The sequence below is a fragment of the Fragaria vesca genome, linkage group LG7, assembly GCF_000184155.1.
Source record: "Fragaria vesca subsp. vesca linkage group LG7, FraVesHawaii_1.0, whole genome shotgun sequence".
Lineage (NCBI taxonomy): Eukaryota > Viridiplantae > Streptophyta > Magnoliopsida > Rosales > Rosaceae > Fragaria > Fragaria vesca.
The window spans coordinates 7,754,653-7,765,439 of NC_020497.1; the positions used below are offsets into that span (position 1 = coordinate 7,754,653).

General features: G+C 37.7%; 3 protein-coding genes across 3 annotated transcripts; 1 reads left to right on the forward strand and 2 right to left on the reverse strand.

Annotated features, from left to right (window-relative positions):
* Positions 1 to 495: 495 nt before the first annotated feature.
* On the reverse strand, positions 496 to 2,284 carry LOC101311713. The gene is made up of 5 exons (XM_004308441.1): positions 1,868 to 2,284; positions 1,487 to 1,552; positions 1,126 to 1,395; positions 986 to 1,051; positions 496 to 678 (listed from the first exon to the last, which is right to left on the reverse strand). Exons 1-5 carry the CDS (start codon positions 2,282 to 2,284, stop codon positions 496 to 498), a joined length of 1,002 nt encoding a protein of 333 aa, XP_004308489.1.
* A 359-nt stretch (positions 2,285 to 2,643) lies between these two features.
* LOC101312573 (nucleoside diphosphate kinase 1-like) lies at positions 2,644 to 4,261 on the forward strand. Its single transcript, XM_004306930.1, has 4 exons — positions 2,644 to 2,809; positions 3,189 to 3,237; positions 3,389 to 3,620; positions 3,869 to 4,261. Exons 1-4 carry the CDS (start codon positions 2,759 to 2,761, stop codon positions 3,981 to 3,983), a joined length of 447 nt encoding a protein of 148 aa, XP_004306978.1. The 5' UTR covers positions 2,644 to 2,758; the 3' UTR covers positions 3,984 to 4,261.
* An 854-nt stretch (positions 4,262 to 5,115) lies between these two features.
* Positions 5,116 to 10,054, reverse strand: LOC101312863 (ELMO domain-containing protein A-like). Its single transcript, XM_004306931.1, has 9 exons — positions 9,579 to 10,054; positions 8,313 to 8,422; positions 7,770 to 7,838; positions 7,511 to 7,626; positions 7,360 to 7,414; positions 6,636 to 6,756; positions 6,077 to 6,124; positions 5,907 to 6,001; positions 5,116 to 5,670 (listed from the first exon to the last, which is right to left on the reverse strand). Exons 1-9 carry the CDS (start codon positions 9,664 to 9,666, stop codon positions 5,569 to 5,571), a joined length of 804 nt encoding a protein of 267 aa, XP_004306979.1. The 5' UTR covers positions 9,667 to 10,054; the 3' UTR covers positions 5,116 to 5,568.
* Positions 10,055 to 10,787: the final 733 nt, after the last annotated feature.

The following is a 10,787-nucleotide window of genomic DNA, read 5'->3' on the forward strand; positions in this document are numbered from 1 at the left end:
GACTGAGGAACTTGCAGGAGGTTGTTCATGAACAGCCTTTCTTTTGTTCGCAGTAAGGCCGGGCGTCTTTTTGACAAAGCTTGGGAGGACTCTTAACAGTTGTGGTAAAAGACATATGAGGGAGGCTTGTATCACAGGGAAGGCAGATGAAGTTTACCTGTAGCCTTTCTCTTGTACTGGATGATTTGAATGGATGATGACTCAAATTTGAACTTGAAATCACTTCACCCGCTTTGAGGCCTTTCGGTGCAACTAACTGAGATTTTCTTTGAAATGACTAATGGCTTTGATCTTATCATTTCTAGTTAAAAATTCCAACCAACCATATTGGCATTAATCTGGACGCCCCTCTGAATTCAAATTGGAAAAGAAAAAAAAACCCAATTAGCAATTTTTACTCCATTTTGAACGACAAGCTTGTGCCATACATGACTACTTGATAATCTTGATATTCTGGTGGAGATAAGGATGACAATTTTTTTGTTTCTACAGGATCTACTGCACTTGAGTTCCCCTTCCAGCTGCGAGAGCCACTAACTTGTGGTGGCCATCAGCCAGTTCTCCGCTTAGGGTTTGAGTTGCTGGTGATGCGGAGCTACTAGCATCCTGTAAATACAACACAATGCGCGCAATGTCACACGTAAATACTTGCAGATGGAACTGTACACCATAGCGAACCTAGAACACACATTAGAAAGCAAAAGCAAAGCTAAAAATGTTCCCATTCCAAGAAAGATAACAACCAGTCAGATCATGACCAACCAAAAGAAAACCTTGTCTTTAAAACACTCCATAGACTCATCCTTTCAGTCATTAACTCATAGGAACTACTTTTGCAGGTAGGGAGAGCATTTTTACTTTTGGTTTACTAAACCAAATCCTCAATCGCATGTTATCACAAATGAAAAAAAATTACTATGAATTAAACATACCGAAGAGCTTGTTCACCCGAAGTTTGAAACCGTGCCTTGATTTGCTCGGGTACAGTAGCTTCAAGTTTTGAGTTGACCGATTTCTCCAATTGATTAAATGCTTCATAGCCATCTCCTTTCTGCCGCACACACATCAATTAGATAATTAAAGCCAACTTCAATACAGAAAATGCCAGATCACCTAAATTCTTACCTGAAAGTAATCAGATATAGCCAAATCTATTGTTGCCTGACATTTCTCTATAGCCGGAGTGAATAGACGAACAACAGCTTGTCCAACATCAGCTGATTCTTTTTTCACCATTTCCTCTATAATGACTTGAAAGTCCTTGCTTACAAAGTAATTGATCAAACCAGTTAGTTGTTTAGAAATCTCTTCTCCAAGTTGATCGCACAGAGCATCAATCTCGGCCTCTACAGCCTTCGTCATCTCCTCTTTCAATTCTTCTTGAAAATTATTTAACTGCACATATGATGAAAAGACATAGTTAACAGAAAAGATAATGGACAAGAAAACAAGGTTTGATTACACAAAACACAAGCAAACATAGAACCTTTTGCTCTACAGCCATCTCCATAATTGTCATCTGCTTTTGCAATTCTCTTTGCATATCTATTAGCTACACATGATGAAAAGCCATAGTTAATAGAAAAGATAATGGACAAGAAAACAAGGTTTGATTACACACAACACAACACATGCAAACATAGAACCTTTTGCTCTTCCCATGATATAGGCAGGTGAAACGGGACAAGAAAGAACATGCTAATATACCATTTCACCAAATAATAAATGACTTGAAGACCGACTTAAATGGCAGTAGCATAATTTTGGAGAAGATACTAAGCCTAATTTACAATGTTAAGCTGAAAATAGTTGGTGCGTGAGTAGACATGTGCAAGATAATTAAATGCCCAAATTTCACTGCGCTCACCTGATCCATCATATCAAGCATGATTTGAGGAACTGCAGCTTCTCCAGAGGGGGGACTTGAACTTCCACCTGCTTCATTTGGTGGTTTTAGATGGGTTTGATGTTTGCACATGCTAGGAGGACTGAGCACACTAGATACATCATCTAGTACAATTTTCTGCTCATCATTCCTTGAATTATCATCAACTGCAGCAGGCATATCAGACAAGGTTAAACTTGCAGTATTCATCTGCCTGTCAACCGCCGCGTACTCATTAACTTGTTGGTCACCACTATGGGTGTCATTAATCTCCGGGGCCAATGCAACAGGTGGTATTGATTCCGTGGTAATATCTTTCGAAGCTTGTTCAGCTTTTTTCAACTTCTGTCTCTGCTTCTTTTTTTGGTTCTTATTTTTAGCCGCTTTTTCGGCCGCCATATTCAAGAAAAAGTTCGGAGGTAGTTTCGCGCCCCATTTAGCCTTAGCAGGAGCAGAGCCTGAAGCGGCGGCGGCGGCGGCGGATGTGGTGGTTGAGGCAGTGGAGGATCCGTCCCTGGACTGCTCTCTCTCTCTCTCTGGGTGGGAGTGTGACCGAGGGTTTTTCAGTTAAGGGTTTTATATCTGTAAGGGATAGAAGGTTTCATGGGCTGGACCTGGGCGCTGTGATTTTCAGATCATCTATTGACAATTTTTGGGCCTCTACCCGTGGCCCTGAAAAATGAAATGGATTCCTGAAACGTGGCGAGAGAATCTCGCGAATATTCCTCTGGTACTAGTGTTAGGGTTTTCTACAGTTTGGGGTGGTTCTGTATATAAAGCCGCTCTAGCTCTATACTCTACACCATTCACTTCTCTCGTACCCTCAAACTCACAGCATCCTAACACAAATCATTAATCATTAGCCAAGAAAAAATGGAGCAAACTTTCATCATGATCAAGCCTGATGGCGTTCAGAGGGGCCTGGTAATCATTCTCTCTTAGTTTTTAATCCCTTGTTTTACTGTTGGTATCGTTAAATTTTTGTAGCTTTGGTAGCTTACTGTTCAAATCGTATCTGGGTTTTAGTTCGTTTGTTTATAGATTTGTACGTTGTGTATGAGGTTGGTGTGTATCTGGTGTGTGGTACCAGTTGTGTATCTGGTGTGTGATTTGTGTCGATGGAAAATCAGAGGAAATATATGTTTTCTTTTTATTTTGGGGAACTGTTGATCAAGATAAAGTTAAGTAATTTGAATTGGGTTGATTTTATGTTGTTTTGAGCATGTGCAATTTAATTTTGTGGGGTTCATTGGATTTGTAGTTGTAAAGCTTTCAAATTTTCTTAGTATTCTGTTTGCTTCAGGTTGGTGAGATTATCAGCAGGTTTGAGAAGAAGGGTTTCTCTTTGAAAGGTAACCTTTAACTTGGATAGAAATTTGAAGTGTCATCTTATTAACCTCACAATGTTTTGTTCTTGTTGAATAGTGAATTGGTTTATGTGCTATGATACTGTTGGATACTTATCTGGACTCTGTTCTTAATTACTTTGTGGTTTGAGTTCAGGCCTGAAGTTTATCACTGTGGATCGTCCTTTCGCTGAGAAGCACTATGCAGATTTATCTGCTAAGCCCTTTTTCAGTGGATTGGTTGATTATATTGTTTCTGGCCCTGTTGTTGCTATGATCTGGGAGGGTAAGAATGTTGTGTTAACTGGCCGAAAGATTATTGGAGCCACAAACCCTGCAGACTCTGCCCCTGGAACCATCCGTGGTGATTTTGCCGTTGAGATTGGCAGGTAAACCATATTTTTCACTCTCCTTTGCATGAAATACTGCATTAGGTAATAAGGGTCACTATGATGTGTTTGCAAATCATGTTCTTGTGAGTGTTAATGTTAAAGGGTTGCTGCATTTCAAGAACCCTGTACCATTTAAGTTGAATGGCTTTATGCCTCCTAAACAAAACAATGACTGAATGCTCTAGTGAAACATTAGGTGTGAGTGGTTTCTTGACCGCAGCTTAACATTGTTCTCTTGCTTACAGGAACATCATTCATGGAAGTGATGCAGTTGAGAGTGCAAGGAAAGAGATTGCACTTTGGTTCCCTGAAGGCCCTGTTCACTGGCAGAGCAGCCTTAGCCCCTGGATCTATGAATAGAAGGCTGGCGGCCTCTAGTTGCTGATGGATGGTTATCTATTTTCAATTCTACTTTTCTATTTGAAGTCTGATGTTGCCTAGTATGGCTAAGACATAAAACTTGTTTTAGTGCTTCTGGTTGAGTGTACTATCTACCTATTTAAATGCAGTTTGATATTTTGATCAATTATGATTAAGCGATGTTAATTATCCACATACATAATCGCATGAAATTTAATTCTTGTTCACTTGGAATTATATTTCTAAGGAATTGGCAAAATTGAAACTTCTTCTGTCAAGTATTCTTCCATGAGATTCTTTAGAGCCAAAGGTTCCATCATTGAGAATCTTTGAAACCAAATGTAAGGTTGTTTTTCATTGAAAAAAAAAGGTTCGCTTGTCGAGTTAGAAAATTGAGGCTTGTACTCAATTTTGAAACTTAACTTTGAAACGGATCATTCTTCAAAAGAAATGAAAATGAGGCAGGAACAATATGCTCTTCTGATAAGGAATGTGTCCAGAACCAATAAGATAAATCGGTGCTTAACTCCTGCTAGTGCATGCTCTTTTGATAAAGGAATTTCCTTCATGAACCTAGAAGATAAATCGGTACCTAACTCCTGCCTATGCATAGAAGATTATGGACATGACCATATCTATCAATAGGTAAATTCCTTTCGTGCCTTTACCATGCCAACAGAATCGTTTCCACGCTCAGTTGTGCTTGACAGTCATTATATAAACCTGCTTGCGCTTGCCAAAACAAAAACGTCCAGTTTAATTGTTACAATACTAAGTTACGCTTGCTTGGTTCTTTTGCCCGATGGCATCCTTGTAATGAATCCAAAGAAAATAAAAATTTCATGGCGAAATCAAATCAAGAGTTCCTTTTCCTGAACTAAGTTCTACAGAGTCTTCCTTTGGCCGCTGTGTGTGTATTAGTTTTTACTTTCGCAACTAATATTCAGATATATTTTGTAGCATCAAGATTTTCAACAATAATTGGTATAGTTACAATAGTTGCTTACGAAGTATCGACTCAATTGATTTGCACCAGATTGACATTAAGCACATAATAGCTGAAAACCAGAACTCTGCATAATGAAAAACAGCTCTTCTACCTATACTTTTTCAGGCAGAAATACAGAACTTTAAACGGGGCTTTCAAGTGCACTATATCGTGCGCACAGATTATCAATTATCAGTTATCAAATAATAAAATATTTCAGAAATCACTCCAAAAGTTAAAAAGCCATAACAGAATCTCATTCCACAATCCTAGACAAGGTAATCATACCTCTACATATGTTTGAAAACCCCCGAAGGCCGTGGGATGCTCTGGTGATCTTACGCCAAACGTATGAGATTATATTTTCTGTATTTCAAACCTGAATCAAATCAAGACTTGGTTCTGCCCTCTTAACAAACTCTGAGAAACTAAAATCCAAAACCATTTCCGGGAATCATATGACTTGCAGAAAGCAAATTTCAGGGGGTTCGGGTCATGTACAAACACCATCATCCAGTTAGAGAATTAACAGTGTTGTCGACGAACATGTAACTACTTGTGACAGACCATTTTATAGTTCTAGAAGAAGCTTCTACACTATCGGGAAAGTAGGCCATATGAGGGCAAGTCTTCCAGCCGTGCTACATCTTCAGACAGAAGCTCTTTTTCCAACTGCCGGCGAGTGGATTTCATCACCGTCTGTTAGAAACAAAACATAATGACAGGAATCATGTTAGAAAAATTATTGTTTACACAAAATTCTTAAACTGTATAACCACCCAACCCAAAAATCAGGTTAAATCACAAATAAAATCATCCAATTAAGTTAATGAGGTTCTTCCTACATATCACAGCCTTTTGGTGATTTAATATTGACCAGAAGGATTGATTAGTAGTTACAGCCAAAGGAAATGTTGAAAGGAGGTGACACATACATTAAAATCCATATAAGAAGCACGCATAGACAGCCATTGATGGTCCATTAGCTTGAATGTGATGCAATATATAAGGTCAAATGCTGATTCATTTTCTGTCAAGAATAACAAAGCAAATTAGTATTTATTGAGTATTTTCACAATCATGACCCTAGTTAAGGACAAGTTACCTGCAAGAAACTTCAAGAATATTGCTCCCACCAGTGTTCGAGGTTTAACTGCACATAAACCCCACAGGTAACTTATGAAAGGCATTTAGAAAAAGAAACCTATTGTTATAAACAAAATATATTAAACCCTGTGAAAAAATGTGCATGGACCATAGACGATTCTGCATTTTCAATTTACAGTATCTCTCATCTACCATGATACATCGGGCAAAACTGAATGAAGTTTCAAGAAACATGTAACTGAAAGCAACTTAATCAACCACACATTTGGTTGGTACTTTGTTCGTTTGTTAACATTTCGGTCCAACTCCTGTATGTACCAAAAGGTCTTAAAATGAAGGGCACAAACCATAGACAGGCAATAACATGCTCAAAATCATAGTTAAAGACTTAAAGGTGAAAGCAGATTGTGTTGCACTGTGTTAAAAACAAGTTCATCAAAAACAAGTGATAAATTTTGAGACCATGGTATCTGGTGTTATAAATCACAATTCCTAAAAGTTGGGATGTAATATTCTTCGAAACAAGATGAACATAAATGATCAAGAAAAATACCAACCTGCTTCAAGATCGAGCATCTGAATAAGCATGAATGTAATATTAACACCAGCAACGGCAAATGGGTATTCCCACACTGACCTATCACCTTCTTGCTTTCGAAGCAGATCCTGGAAAGATTTCTACAATGAAAGTTTTAACTTTCAATGAGACACAAGATCTTATAAGATGGACCAAATCTAGTTTCCTATGAGCTGCATCTTAGAGAAGACCAAAAAGAACTTGCACAACAGACGCAAGCAAGATGACAAAAGTTGATCACAATTCGCATGAAATAGACGCATTTTACCACAAGCGCAGAGTGAGAGAAAAGTAGGATCGTAGCATAGAATTGATACAAAATAAGACCAAATAAGTAATAAGACAATCCTAAGAAGACTGTTGATATTCAACAGCCACAGCACACATTGTCTACCAGGTAATGAAATTTTGCTCGCCTAGATATATAGGTGTGATTTAAATTCTTGTCTTTTACTGTTACCTTCATGCTCACAGATAAAACTTCTTTGAAAAGAAAAATGAGATCAACTTGAAACACTATAAGGTTTTTATAGTTCTTTTGCTAGCAGAGTATGTATCACCTTTATACGTTTTCTCCAGGTTTCAACTAGAGATTGCATGCAGATAAATACATTTTCTTAACTTGTACTTATAAGTCGGTTTGACTAAAGGACTGTTCTGGTTTCAAAACACAGCATACATATGTATGGAGAGAGGGGACATACCGGGAAATTCCGAGCAAAGAACATCAAATTCTCCAACGAAATAAAACCACCACCCCTACAGAAAATTGAAATATCAACAATAAGTAAACCAATACGAAGAAGAAACTGAGAGAAAGTGCTGTTCCAATAACGAAAGAGGTATCAAATCTACCTAAAATCTGTTGACGGATCCTTTCCTTGCCATCCCATCTCCTTCCATTGCTCAGATATTAAACCACGAAGTTCTTCTTCTGGAAAGGCAGCACTCCACAAGGCCCTCAAAGCTTCCTGGTGTTTTAAGAATCAGATAAGTGTTTATCAAATTATGTTAATGAACTATTTGCACAGCAGAAATTTAAACTCATGCAAACCCTCCTCGCAAAGACAACAGATTCACTGTCATTATGTGAAATCCAAGAAATAATATATACCTGGTGTTCAGGAACTGAGCTGTCATAGGCAATATCTATCCGGCTCTGTAGTTTCAGCAGGCATTCCTCCTGAAAGAATTTAAGGGAAGAAAAAACAAGAAGAAAGAAACTCAGGAAACCAGACCGCTGTGTCATATTATAATTTCCAGAAAAACATAGTTTGATGATTTATATAGAGACAGGTAGGCAACTAAAGCAAACAAAATGAGCCAAAAAACAAAGTTACTCTTGTAAAACATCCACCAATTGTTTATATTCAATAGTTCCACGATTCAAGGGCCTAGGGATATTATGACCAGCACAAAACATATGAATATTGTATGGTATACCCCTCATATATTAGGCAGGAGTAATCAAATATAGTGGAAAAAAAAAAAGTAAACTGTAAGCTATCCATTCTTGAAATTTGGGTCTTAACAGTAATCATTGAACTAATAACAACATTATCCCTACTAAACTACGAACATATATATCTATCAAGGATATCCTAAAAGCATATTATCATAAACAGATACAATTTATCCAATTACAAACATGCCTTACCTGGGCAGGGGTTAGATCAAAGGAAGGACGAGCATCACTCTCTCTTCTCTGTGCACACACACAAGAAAGTCCTCGGCCAAGCCAAGCTGCCGATCCTGCCACAACCTCAGCTGTAACAGAGAAAGAAAGCCAGACAATAACATATTAGAATTTGTAGAAAAAAAAAAAAAATGCTGTAACAGTATATTAGCATATACTGAGAATAGTTATGAAAGTTTACCAGCTCAAATTATCAACTAATCTTTCTACATCTACCAATCATAGAGTTCATGCACAACGACAATGCAACACTTCAACCTCACTAATACGAATAACATGGCATAACAGACAATGGTTTGTAAGGTTTCTAGGACAATACAGATGTTAATGTATTTCATCCACGCCACCACCATAGTTTTCAACTTTGCAAATAGAGCAGCTAGACTACTGAATAGCGAAAGGGTTATACATACAATTAGTAGCAGACAAAATATCATTGTGTAGACCCCGCACTATGTAATTCTAAGTACACTGCATTATGTAGTAATGAAAAGCTACACTACATCCTTATCAAATCAATAACAAAAATATTCATAAATTGCTCCACATCATACGACTGAGATAATCTAGTAGCAGAAGATGTATAAGCCTTCTGGTTTCCAGTCATCAGTACCACAGAGTGATAAAGCCTTACAAAACTAAATAGACATTTCGCAAACTCAAAATCCGGCATACAAACACCATTGATGAACTGATCATGTGACATTTCTCACTGATTTTTGCTTAAATTGCTCTTCATTTCAGCTAGAGTGTCCAAATAATTGAATCGAAAGTTCGACGACAGATTTTCATAAATTGTTCAAAAAAATATCAATTCAATTAAAACTAAGCATGACCAAGTGAGAGAAAAATCACTGTGTGACAAATTAGAGCTTCAATTCAACTTAATTTTGCATCAAACACTAAAAACACACAGAAATAAGACAAAAAAATAATCTAAATAAATTTACGCACCAAAGCAATTTATGATATCAGAGAACATCAAGCCAGTAATAAATTCCGGCTGACAGTCGCAGCTGAATAATATGAATACCAGATCTACGTTCCGATTTTACTAATTTTTTTGCTAAAAATGGATAAACTCCTCAAGAGTCTAAAGTCTAGAGAGAGAAAGCTTTTTTTCTAAAACAGAGAGAGAGAGAGAGAGAGAGAGAGAGAGAGAGAGAATCAGCATTAAATAGAAAAGCGAAAAATGAAGGAAAAAGAAAAGAAGAGACAAACTAGTACCAGAACTTGAATGGCAGGTATTGCCACGGCCATCGAGACCTTGCGAAATCCTCCTAACCGCTACGAACGAGCCTCCTCTATCGTCCATACTACTCCTCCACTACACCATAACACTTCTCCACAATCCGATCAATCAAACCAGACGAACCTTCTCGCCGGAATCGGAAATGCCGCCGGAGAAGAGCCGCCGTGAATCGCCGAACTGGAAAATAAGCGCGAAGCGAAGCTTCTTCGTCGAGAGAGAGCACGATCAGAGGGATTGAAGCGAACGAAGCGAAGAGAGAGAACGAGGTGGTGGAATCTTGGAGGAATGGGAGAGAATCTTGAAGAAGAAGAAGGAGCTAGGGTTTCAGGTAAGGATCTGGTACTCGGATTCCATTAGAGAATAGAGAGAGTCGGTTACGCAGCTCTGTCTCTCTCTCTCTCTCTCTCTCTCTCTCTCGTGTGTGTGTGAGAGAGAGAGACGATAAGTTAGGTTGGTGGTGGTGGTCGGTGGTCGTTTCGTTTTGGTTTGGAGGAAAGAAAGAAGAGAGAGAGAGAGAGAGAGAGAGCCAAACGGAGGTTACGGAAAAAAAACAGATTTTTGTATTTTTTATTTTTGGTAAAAACGAAAAGCGGAATTTAAATAAAAATAATAATTTGGTAATTAATTTATTATTTATTGAGAGTAATTAATAGAATAAAATAGAAGCCGGCTGCGCTCTCACTTTCTTTCGGTGCTCCGAGTCTCCGTCATGAAATTCTTAAAATCCGTTTCGGGTGGGTTATATTTTCGAGAGTAACGGAATCAGAGATGTGATGGCGACAGAAATAAGATTCTTTTTATTTGTGTATTTCCGTTTTTGTATTTTTTATGTATTTGTATTGGCCAGTGTAATGTACTTTCTATAAGGGGAAATACGAAGAAAAATAATGAAAAATCTTTTGACGGGAATTCTTTACATAATTGCTATTCGATGATACCCACTAGACATAAGAAAGTATCATTTGTAACTCATGTGTATAGACATATGTGATTGAGAAATTATTCTCAAGATGCTTAGGTCCAATATGTGAATTAATCGATCGTGTATAAATTAAAGCGGTAGTTCACACTCACTAGAGAGGTTGATGTGTGGAAAAAATGATAGTGTTTTCAGGCATATATTTTTGTTTATTCATTTAGGCAAACCGACCGAACTAATCTACTTTTTCATGTATTTGTTTACA

Excerpts from the sequence above, each read along its gene's own strand:
- LOC101311713 (XM_004308441.1), bottom strand. The coding sequence starts at position 2,284 with ATGGCGGCCGAAAAAGCGGCTAAAAATAAGAACCAAAAAAAGAAGCAG. Across the intron at positions 1,396-1,486 it reads AGATGGCTGTAGAGCAAAAG|TTAAATAATTTTCAAGAAGA; the intron begins GTTCTATGTTTG and ends TCATATGTGCAG. Across the intron at positions 1,052-1,125 it reads CTATATCTGATTACTTTCAG|AAAGGAGATGGCTATGAAGC; the intron begins GTAAGAATTTAG and ends TGTGTGCGGCAG.
- LOC101312573 (XM_004306930.1), top strand. The coding sequence starts at position 2,759 with ATGGAGCAAACTTTCATCATGATCAAGCCTGATGGCGTTCAGAGGGGC. Across the intron at positions 2,810-3,188 it reads ATGGCGTTCAGAGGGGCCTG|GTTGGTGAGATTATCAGCAG; the intron begins GTAATCATTCTC and ends TGTTTGCTTCAG. Across the intron at positions 3,238-3,388 it reads GAAGGGTTTCTCTTTGAAAG|GCCTGAAGTTTATCACTGTG; the intron begins GTAACCTTTAAC and ends GTTTGAGTTCAG.
- LOC101312863 (XM_004306931.1), bottom strand. The coding sequence starts at position 9,666 with ATGGACGATAGAGGAGGCTCGTTCGTAGCGGTTAGGAGGATTTCGCAA. Across the intron at positions 7,627-7,769 it reads GCTCAGTTCCTGAACACCAG|GAAGCTTTGAGGGCCTTGTG; the intron begins GTATATATTATT and ends TTAAAACACCAG. Across the intron at positions 6,757-7,359 it reads TCTTTGCTCGGAATTTCCCG|AAATCTTTCCAGGATCTGCT; the intron begins GTATGTCCCCTC and ends CTTTCATTGTAG.